This window comes from Phalacrocorax aristotelis, chromosome 11 (assembly GCF_949628215.1).
Source record: "Phalacrocorax aristotelis chromosome 11, bGulAri2.1, whole genome shotgun sequence".
Lineage (NCBI taxonomy): Eukaryota > Metazoa > Chordata > Aves > Suliformes > Phalacrocoracidae > Phalacrocorax > Phalacrocorax aristotelis.
Window position 1 is genome coordinate 24,642,689 of NC_134286.1, and position 10,719 is coordinate 24,653,407.

Consider the following 10,719-nt stretch of genomic DNA (forward strand, 5'->3'; position numbering starts at 1 on the left):
GGGCAGCAGAGGCTGGGGACTATAGCTTCACTTATGCTAAATCTCAAAAGCATTTCCACTGTGGGGAAGGCCCCTCCACCCACTGCAGCACCATCCATGCCCAGTGGCTTTGGCCTGTGCACTGACAGTACACAAGCAAGGCATATTAAAATATAGTTTATTGCTGTTCCTGGTTTTTAAAAAAAAAAATACCAAACAAACCAAAAGTCATTAATAAGAAAACCAGTCCCCAAACCCAGTGCTATCAGAGGCAGGCTTGCAAGGACACACCTTTTAGTGCAAAGAGGGAAGTGGCAGTGAGGGCTGGAGGAGGGGTCTGCTGTTTCTGTGTCCCCACAGGACCCAACACACTCACTGTACAGTATTTTTTTGCCCGTGGGGCTAGCTGAGGAGAGGTGTCTGAATTCACAGGCACTGGCAGGAGCCCTTGGGGGGAGCTGGAGGCATCAGATGGGGGAGGGTGGCATGTCATGGGTATGAAGAGACGCTTTGATGCCTCTTGCATCAGCAACACTGTACAAGAAGGCACAACGCTGAGCCAGGGAGCACCAAACCTGTCCATGTGTCTCCTGCAGACACAGCACTTTGCAAAGCAGCTTTTGCTTGCTCTCTTAGGCTGTCCAGTACTGCAGTGTGGAAACCAGACAGATACCCTACCCCATGCCTCTGCCTCCCAGTCAGGCACCTGAAGTGTTGGTGGGGACTAGGGAGGGGGTGGTGGAGTGGGAGCTGCACATAGCTGCATCTCCTGCAGTATCCTGCAAGGCAGGAGCCAGGTGGGACCTTGCAGCAGCAGCATGTGGCCCTGGGTCCCCTCCATCCTCAGCCCTTCACGAGTCCCCACACCCCTCCTTCCCTTCCACAGCAGGTCCTGGCACTTTTGCACCAGGCATCCTCCCCAGCATCCTCCCGCCCCCATGTCCTAACGGAGAGCTAAATACACATTACAGCTGTCTAGCAGTGAGAACAATTTGTCACTGCAATAAACTACCGGGGGCAGGGTCTTTCAGTGTCTTCTGATGGAGCCTGAATGCCTTGGTGGAAGAGAAGGCTTGCCCAAACACAGGCTGCGGGGTGCTGTGCAGAAGGGCGACTGGGCAAATTCCAAGAGCTCCAGCCCAGGTGATGCACTAGGATCCCAGGACACCTCTTCCCGAGCATATGGGGTGGCTGGGACTGTATAAGGCTGGCAGAGCAGAGCAGCTCCAGCAGCAGAGAGAGAGGCAGGGCTGGCCCAGCCATTGGGGGGAGTTCTCATCCCTTCCACCAAAGCGCTGCTGCGGAAGGCTAGCACCTGGCTTTCCCCATGACACGTGGTCACAGACCATGAGACCCATTTTCGGGCAGTAGGGATGCAGTCGCCACTGCGCCACACAGGGACTGGTCCATACATGTGGTCAGCGCTGACGGCGCACGGGGCTGCAGCCAGCTGGCGGAGGAGGAGGAGGGAGCGGCAGGGGACTGTCAAGCAAGGCACTATTTCTGAAAGGCAGGGGGTAGCGATGCCATAAACCCCCTCCAGTCCCTCCCTCGGCCAGGGTTTGGCTGTGTCAGGACTGCGGAGGTGGAGGGCTCTGTGAGGGGCAGTACTACCGGCGCACCCCGCAGCAGGGTTAGGTCATCTTCCTGGCGACGCTGGCGTAGGTGTGCTCTATCTCCTCATCTGCAGGACACGTGTGGCTGAACTCATCGCAGGCATAGGCATTGTTGAGGTAGCGCCAGACACCTGTCATGTCCGCTGGGATCTCGAAGTCGCGGTACTTTTTGGCTGCGATCTAGAGAGGAGAGAAGGAGGAGGCTGAGACTTCCCAGAGCTGGGGAAGATTGGCTCTCTGGCTTGGGGGAAGGGGAAAAAAACAGGTCCCTTAGCCTCCTGTTTGCATCACCCCACCCTGTCACCCCCTCTTGGAGTGAGTGCCCCCACCTTGGCCCTGGGAGCCAGTGCTATTACCTTGATGATATGCAGTTTGGGCAGGAGGTTGCAATCAGCCAAAGTCAGGTGGTCTCCATCCAGGAATTTCCTCTTGGAGACGGTGATGTCCTCCACACTGTCCTGGTCAATCTCCTCAGGGAGAGGAGTGTTTAGGTAGACATCCAGCCGCTGAAACTCCCGCAGCAGGGCCTTCTCGAAATCTGGGTGGGCAGGGAAACTAGTGCAGTTAGCCTGGTGCCCCGGGCTCCGCAGCACAGGCCAGGGCTGTATAAGGTGGCCGAGGCTCTCCCAGGCTTTGCATACAGGGACAAAGCCCTCAGGGACACACCGGTGGTGCACAGCACTGGACGCTGGCAAGTCTGTGCTCCCAGGGGGTCCCAGCAGCATCACTCCATGCGCCCCTCCGGGACCCGCTCTCCCCAGCACCTGCACACAGGGCCGTTAGCCCGGTGGGGCACAGGACTACCTTCACCCTTCCTGCCCACTCCTCCGCTTGCCAAGGAGGCTTTGGTGGGGAAGGCAGCAGGAACCCTAACCCGTGGCAGGATTTGCCTGCAGCCAAAGGATCTCCCCTGACCCAGCATGGAAAATCACACCCTGCAGCCCCCACCCGCATTTCTTACTGATATTTGCTTCCTTGCGCGGATTCTTGATGTACGCAGAGAACTTGGCAAAGATGTCACTCCCCACATCAAAAGATTCCTTGTACTTGGGGCTCAAGTGCGGATACCTTTAAAGAGACACTTGTGTCAGTGCAGACAAGGATGGAGACAGAGATTCAGCTGCGTGGTCCTCAGCTCCATTATCTCCTGGGCCATGGTGCCCAGGGCTGGTACTGGAGGATGCAGGTGATGTTCAGCTGGTTGTGGGAGAATGGTGCTGCTTTAAATTACTGCAGCTGCCACGCGGGGAGCTGTGTTATCTTGGGTGTTTGCTTGGGGAAAATCACAGGGCAGAAACTCCACGCTTTGGGGACACTGGTGGCAGCAGAGCCCCAGAGCAGAGCTCTGCCTGCAGGCAGACCTGGCCCAGCCCAGAGGATGCATGTTGGCATGGTAAGGGGTCTGAGGAAGCCAGAGGCTCCCGTGACTTCCTCAGTAACGGTCTCTTGTTTGCTGATGCATCCCAGGGTGCACTGCAAGGGCAGACACTTCCGAGGAGGCAGATGACAAATGCATTTGAAGCTTCCTCTTTTGCACGTGGTGTGAGGCCTCCAGCCACAAAGAGCATGGGGCAGGCTGGATTGTCAGGCTGTGGGCAGTGCCCTGCACGAGATCGGGGGGGCCGCACGCACCCCCCAGCAGCCCCTGGGGCTAGCTGTGCTGCTGCTTTCAAGCAAGGGCATTTGCTTTGGATCAGCTGAGCACACTGGATACAAGCAGTCAAAGGGGGTCTCCTGTGCCCCCTCTGCCTCAACACTAACTGCCACAGTCACCTGCGAAACCACCAGCTCCCGGGGGTCCTGGCACCTGCAGGGTCCTCCCCCGCTCTCCATCTCACCCCCAGCCCTGCCTGCTCCAGGGGACCAGTGCATTTCCTTCCATTGTTTCCACCCCAGCCCATTCCAGTCCCCTCACACCCCACCCACCACCTTCCCCAGGGGACACAGCCCCTCAGCATCACAAGCCCCAGCCCTGCAGAGCACAGCTCAGGATGCTGGGTGAGGAGCCAGCCCCCTCCCCGAGCTGCTCTCAGGCACCTCCTAGCACCCTGCCTTGGTTTCCCAATCTGCCGAGCACTACGCAATGCTGTGGTGTGCCTGCCAGGCCCCCAAAAGCGGGAAGGAGCAAGCTAGCAATTACGTGGGTGGGCCCAGGGTCTGCTCCAGGAACTCCTCGATCTTAATGAAGTCTGTTTTCAGCTCCTTGTTGAACAGCAAGAAGGGTGGGTTGGTGCCCGGTGCTAAATCTTTTAATTCTTCAGGTTTCCTGGAGTGGAGAAAATAAGGGGGCTCAGAGCCTGCAGCATGTCTGCATCCACCAGCTGCCCAGGGGTGAACAGACAAGGCTGAGGTGGGTGCATGGGAGGGGGCACAGTACCAGGAACATCCCCACCTGTACACTTTGCTGGGTTTAGGGGGCTGAGAAGTACCCCCCAGCCTCTCGGTCTGCCCTGCGGTACCTCAGACTCGTACCCGCATCCAGCAGGACAGGGGGTCCCTGTGCCGTGCATGTGTTGGCACGTGGCTGGAGCTCCCTGCTGGCCCACCGCCTGCACCCTACTGTACAATGGGCAGTGTGCAGACAGGGACTGTCACTCCTGTCCCTCTCGTGGTGGTATGCTGGCTGTGGTGTAGGTGGGAGGGAGGAAAGCCAGGGGTGTTTTGCCCCACTGTTAGCACCGGCCTCTTCTCTGGTGCCACCTCACCTGGTCATGTCCACTGTGGTGACGTTGAACTTGACCCCTTTGAGCCACAGCACCATGAACAGGCGCTGGCAGAAGGGGCAGTTTCCAATGTTTTCTCCATCCAGACCAGCCTGCCAGGAAAGCAGAGAAACAAGGATTTAACCCATTGGCTGGCCTCACCCAGCCCAGATGGGGTGCCTGGAGATGGAGAGCCACCAGAGCCGGTCTCAGGAGGAAGGCACATGGAGGGCCTGGCCTGGCACCCCAGCATTGCATGCTGCAGGGAGCCCCTCCCAGCACTGGGGGGGCTCAGCTGCAGGATCCCCTCTGTGAGCTGTGGCCCAACTGCCACTGGAAAGCATCGGAGAGCATCCTCAGGATGCCCTGGGTCAGATCCTTCCCAGAAATGTGAGATAAAGCCAGAAGGAAGAGACAACTGAGGCAGGGGAGGGAGGTGGAGGGTGATTACTGATGGATGGGGAGGAAGGGAGGGCCCGCTTGGCTGGGAGGCCAGGCTGGAGAGGGCGGCGAGAAGGGAAATGTGCTCATGTTTGCCAGGAAAAGAGCAGTTTGTTTTTGTGTGCTGTTAGTGTCTGCCTCCGGTTTTATGTGCATTTAACAAACTTAGGCATGACTTTCCAGGCTGATGATGACCAAGAACCACCCATGCAGCCTCCTCAGCCTCAGGAATGAGAAGGGGCTGGAGGTGGTGGGGCTGTGCAGAATTGGATTCGTGCTGACATCCCACCCAGAATCAGTGGGGAATGGAGCCATGTGTCAGCTCCTAAAGCTTTGATCGTGTGCAGACAGTCCCTTTCAACCCCTCTGCATGGACACAGCCATGACCTCTCAGCACTCAGGGGCTGCGCTGTGACCAGGATGGGGTCAAACAATAGTGGGGACACAGGAAGGTGAGGAGCTTGGACAACCTGCCTGAGTCCCACCAGGGCTCCCTCATCAGGGTCTCACCCAGCTGATGCCCATTCAGCAATCCCAAGGGAAAGCAGCAGCAGGTGGAGTGAAGGCCATTTCCTTGCTATGTAGCAGCTGAAAATATCCTTTGCAAAAAGGACTGAAACTACTTATAAGGAGTTTGGCCAAGAGAATTGGGGCAGATTTCCCCCAGTGTGTGAAAACTGGTATGGATGCTCCTCAGAGATGGAAGTTGTGCTGTGGTACAAGAGGTAAAATGGCTCACAGGAAACTTGACTTGTTTAAGAGATTTAACTAGTTCATTAGCTGTACATGAACCATGGTCCTCCAGTGCGTGTGGCAGTCCTGCCACTGCAGGGAAGAGCAGCGCAGCTCACACCAGCTCCTTCACAGAGGCATGCTGTTCACATGGAGCAGCCCGTGTCAGCATGAGAGCCCCAGTGGGATGGCTTGTACCCTGCAGCTCTGTGCTAAGCCTTGATATCAGCTGGTGAGCTGAAGTTCAGAGGCTAAGCAGGCAGGTGATGAGATTTGGGAGGATCTGGTGGTGCAGAAGTCAAGTAGCAGTGATAACATCCAGGGTGGGCAGCTGGAGGTGGCTCCAGAGCTTGCACCTCACTGAGGCCCCAAGACAGGCTGGATGAGGATGCTTCATTAGCAGAAGATGCAGAGACCTGTGCCTGGCTCTCCCAGGCTGGAGGTAAGTGCTACAAGTCACCTGTCTGTATCTATGGGTGCCCAGAAACCTGCGGCCTCTGGAATACTCAGCTTCTCCAGGAGACATACACCAGCCTCAAACTCACCCTAAGGGAGACTGTAAACTGATCAAAACAAAACCCTGACACTCTGAGTGGTCAGCTGGAGGCGATGGTCTGCTTTTCCACTATGCCAATACCTTTTAGTCCTTCCAGAGGAATGAAAATTACTTTTAAGCAGTATTTCTTACGCTTAGTTGTCATGAAATAATGCTCCTGAGAAAGGAAAAAGGAACTGAGAAATATATTGATTCTCTGGGGTATAACGAGAAGTGAAGCTGAACTCACACGTGAGGCTTTTTGCGGGCTATTAATAAGAAATGCTCCTGGTGTATCAGCTTATAACAAATAAGGCTTCTTTGGTAATGGGTAAAATTGTGTATTGGGTGTTCTGTGAGGGAGCTGGAGGGGAGAGTCAGAAACCAGCAACAAGGTCTACCCATTGGCATGACAGCAGGGCACCTCTGTTCCCCTTCCCCTCTGTCATTGCTGGCACCTACAAGCCAAAACTAATGCCACCCTTTGGAGCAGCTCCAACAACAACAACAGCTCAGAAAGTGCTTTTGTGGCTGCCTAGCATGAGGACTGATCCTTTCCTCCCTGCTCTCCTGAGACGGCCCTTGCTGGTGGCAGAGGAGAGGGCAGCCAGGTGGCTCCCCTCTCCTTTGCTTTCCTCGCTCAGCATAAGGTTGGGAGTGAGGAGGCTTAATTGCAATTCATCTTGTTGGCCCCATGGGAGCTGTTGTCTGAGCCGCAGAAGTGAGTGGCTCTGGTGGAGTTGCACAAGGGGCAAAGGTGGTGCTGGAGGGGATGGTCGGGTGGGCAGGATGTCCCTCGCTGGGGCTGCTCTGGGCTCAAACTGTGCTTGCCTGCTTCAGGCTTCTCTATGCCTGCCTTGTAGCTCCAGCCTTTGAGCAGCTCAGGCTGGTTTTCCCCCTTGTCTTCTAAAAATAGGGAGGTGGGGAATTTTGGACTAGACTGAAAGGAAAACCAGGATGGCCTCTGCAGGGGAAAAAAAATTAAGCCAGGCCCATCCTAGGACGCTCAGAGCCAAATCTTTATCTGGAGGAAGTGGAGAGAAGCTACACCAGAGCTCAGGCGCTGCTGGGTGGGGGTACCAGGCTCTGGTATGGCTTTGCTGGCACCTTCGTGGCCGTGGGGAGAGCCTTCCAGGAGCCAGGGGAGCTCAGGGGAAAGGGGTCTGGGGAGACTCATAGCCACACGCCCTCCCTCCCCAGCAAAAGACAAGCAGCACGGTGGGGAAGCCATTGCTCTTCGCTTCTGTCTCTGGAGAAAGCCTCTTCCCCTGTTCTCGCCAGGCTGCAGGAATGACTGGGACAGGGGGTGCAGAGCCTGCAGACTCCTCCAACTGACTTTCCTCACTCTTTTCCCCTCTGGATGATGGATAAACCCAGGGTGGGCTAGTGCAGCGTCTCCAGGAAGGTGCTGGTTTTTAGACCCAACTCTCTGAGGCCTCATGAGGCTGCATGAGGCATTAAAACCCCAAAGTTACTTAGCAGTTCCTGTGGTTTCTCCCTCGGTGAAACGACGTGAAACGCAGTGGGTGGAGAGAGCATTGTGCATGCTTGGGGCACTGCTAAGTACTCAACACCCACCGGGACCTGCCCACTGTTCCTACAGCCACCCTGAAAGCTGGGAAGCAGACTTGGGGTAGCTAAATGCCTTGTGGGACTAAGGGGCAGAGCCTCCTCCCAGGTAGGGAGAGCACCCCAGCTGGTGGGACGATGCTCTCACTGGGACCATGGCAGGGTGAGATGCTGCCAACCCTTTGGCGACCGCCTGCCCCAACCCAAAGGCAATGCGGGAGCTGCTTTGCACCCTCCCCGTCCTCGCCAAGATAACTTCAGTGCTTGGCAAAGTGAAAGCCTGGCAGCGGCAGTGTGCCCGTAGGTGCCTGGGGGAGGACAGGCTCCCCCCCCATGATTTATGGCTATGGCAGGTTAATCTGGCAGCTGTGTCTCAGGGTGGACCCCAGCCCAGGAGGTGTGAGGTGCCAATGGCACAGGGAGTGCCTGTCTGCAGCTGGGAGCTGCTGTGACTTTGGTAAAACTGGGTCCTTAATGGTAGGAGGAGGCACAGCATCAATTCGTCTGTTAACAGACAAGCCAGAAGGGTTTTTTCGCGCTAAATTAAGGCATAGGGGAAGTCCTGACAACGCTGCAGCTTTGTTTTCTGTTTCCCTTCCCCCTGAAAACCCCCTTGAAGGTGCTGCCGCCATTGCAGTCACCTCATGTATCATTTTCCTCTTCTCCTGAGCCATCCCGGGGAAAAAGTGGTGCCAAGAATGGAATCCAAATTACTTTCACCAAGAAATACACTTGTCCGATTTGGTTAAGCCGAGCTCTGTGCCTGGCAAGCACTGCCATGGCCACAGTTTTGCCAAGGGGATGGAGGAGATCCCTCCTGCGAAGGCTCAGATAATCCTTTCCAAGACATATTTCTGACCACGACCCAAGCAAGGCGCCACACATTGCCCAACACTGCTGGGCGCCTGTGCCATGGAAGCCAGTATCTGCAGCTGGGCACTGCGGTCCTTTTGGGCACTGAGCTGTCCTAGGAGGAGAGAAGCGAAACCCACAGGGTTGAGTGACTGCAGGGAAACTGCCCTTAAAACCTTGATGTAGTGGCACAGGGAGGCATCGCTCCTTCTGGTCACTGTCACTTGACAGTGTGTCCCGGGGCCCCACTGGCATCGCTGCTGGCACACACAGTTACCAGCTGCCAGCTTCTGCTCCTCTCTTTCTACACCCCACGTGTCCGCTACAGATATTTTGAACTTGAGCGTTAAAATATTCCAAGGGAAGTGTTTGGAAAATTGCTTAACGGGGCGGGGCGGGGGGAAACCCAAACCGTTTCCAGCAAATAATCCCCCCGGTCTGCTCTCCGAAACCGCCCCATCCCGCCCACACATGGGCACCCATGCTGGCTCCTCAAGTTGTCCACACTCTGTTTCGCAACGCTGGCTTGCAGAAGAAGCTGAAGTGGCGGCTCTCAGCCCTCTTGCTTGCTATTCCCAGGCTGGGGCTTGTCTTATCTGGGTTTCAAGAGGCACTTGTGTGCCTGCTCCTTCACTACATTAGCTGCCGGCAGGGAGCATACCCCCAGGGTATGCAACCTCCACAAGACCAGGGCATCTTCTAGGATACTGGGTGTGACACCCCAGCAGTCCTCAGGCCACCATGTGCCTGGTCCCCTCCTCCAGCTGCCTACCTACCCAGCCTTCATGGCGAGCGATCCCAAATTTGGTACCCATCTCCAGCCTCCTAAAAACATGAAGACACCCACAAATTTTCACCACCTAAGCCCAGCTGGAGTCTGATGAGGATGAGCCTGAGAAGAACTGCCAAAAAGCAACCACCCCCCCTGAGACCCACCTTCACGAACAGCTCAATCTCAGGCTCCTTGGTGGCATTGTGCTGCCGACTCTCCATCCTGGCAGCGTGGGGAGGGACCGCCGGCTGCTCACTGCTGCGGTGAATTGGTTCTTTGCGGAGCACCAACAGGGGAGGCTTTCGGCGGGCTGGCGGCTAGAGCACCTCGGCTGTGCTCACACCCCGCGGAGGGGCCCTTTCCTTCCTTTTGACGTGGGGAGGAGCGATGGGGCGTGTGCCGGGACCTGTCGGCGGGGAGGGGGAAGCTGCAGGGCCTCCCAGCCGTGACTCAGCACGGGTCTATCTGGATGTGTCCACGGGTCCCCTTCCAGTCTATCGCACCCGCCCAGGCGCTGCTCCAGTGCCTCCAAGCAGTGGGCTGGCGGCCCAGGCAGCCCCAGCACTGCTGCTGTCACCTCCCAGCTGGGAGCAGGGAGGTTTTGCAGAGGAAGTGTCTCGCCTGCCACTTCTCATGCTGCTCTGGTCTGGTCTTGCCCCTTCGCTATCCTCCCACCCTTGTGCCTGGACACCAGTGCCCCAGAGTTTACCACTTCTTTATCTCTTTGGGGTGAACCGAGCTGACCTTCCCACTGCCTTCCCCCCTCCTGCTGCTGCATCGCGATGGGCAACTGCCAGGAGGGATGGTACAGCTCCTCTTGCTGCCCACCACCCCAGGGGGGTCCCCTCGGGTGGGTGCTTCTGAGCACCCCCTGCTGCAAGGATTGGGGGCCGAGCAGGGCGAGGGTTCGGGGAAGCTGAGCAGGGCAGCCTGGCTGCCTCCACTGGCTCTTTGCAGCTGGTCAAGTGCTCCCAGGGTGCAGACCTTGGGCAGGAAGGATTGCAAAACAGTCGGGGAGGGAAAGCAAAGAGGCTGGAGCATGTCAGGGTGCAGTGGGGAACCCCAGAGTGCTGCTGGCAGTAGCCCAGCCAGGGCGGTGCGTGTCAGGGTGATGGGAAGGGATGTTTCTAGGGATCACCCCAGCAGGGCCCCGTTCCTGGAATTTGGGCTGTTTCACAGGAAGGATGACCGTCTTGCTTTCTTCCCCAGCATGGGAGGGATACATTCATCGTCAGATCGTCCTGGCTGCCATCCCAGCAGAGACAGCTTCCCAGCACCCACAGGCTTAACTCTTCTCTGGTGCAAGTCCTGTCTCGCACCTTGGGACCCCATAGCTGATTCCAATCTTTGCACAAAATAGGGATCCTGAATACTTGACTCAGCACCCCACCTCCCCGAGGCCCCCTGCCAGTTCGGGTAGGTTCAGGCTTTCCTAAAAATAATCAAACCCTGATAAGAAAGCATCAACCCTGAGGCAATTAGGCTGGGAAATGATTTTGCAGGCTTCTAGAGGAGCCCCCC

General features: G+C 56.8%; 1 protein-coding gene across 1 annotated transcript; it reads right to left on the reverse strand.

Moving 5' to 3' along the window:
* Positions 1-140: 140 nt before the first annotated feature.
* Positions 141-9,572, reverse strand: LOC142063080 (chloride intracellular channel protein 2-like). Its single transcript, XM_075106452.1, has 6 exons — positions 9,363-9,572; positions 4,301-4,410; positions 3,736-3,861; positions 2,557-2,663; positions 1,952-2,133; positions 141-1,775 (listed from the first exon to the last, which is right to left on the reverse strand). Exons 1-6 carry the CDS (start codon positions 9,417-9,419, stop codon positions 1,614-1,616), a joined length of 744 nt encoding a protein of 247 aa, XP_074962553.1. The 5' UTR covers positions 9,420-9,572; the 3' UTR covers positions 141-1,613.
* Between the last annotated feature and the right edge of the window lie 1,147 nt (positions 9,573-10,719).

Coding starts and splice junctions, on each gene's coding strand:
- LOC142063080 (XM_075106452.1), bottom strand. CDS start 9,419: ATGGAGAGTCGGCAGCACAATGCCACCAAGGAGCCTGAGATTGAGCTG. Junction 3,862..4,300: donor ACCACAGTGGACATGACCAG/GTGAGGTGGCAC, acceptor TCTCCACTCCAG/GAAACCTGAAGAATTAAAAG. Junction 2,134..2,556: donor GCGCAAGGAAGCAAATATCA/GTAAGAAATGCG, acceptor CTGCCCACCCAG/ATTTCGAGAAGGCCCTGCTG.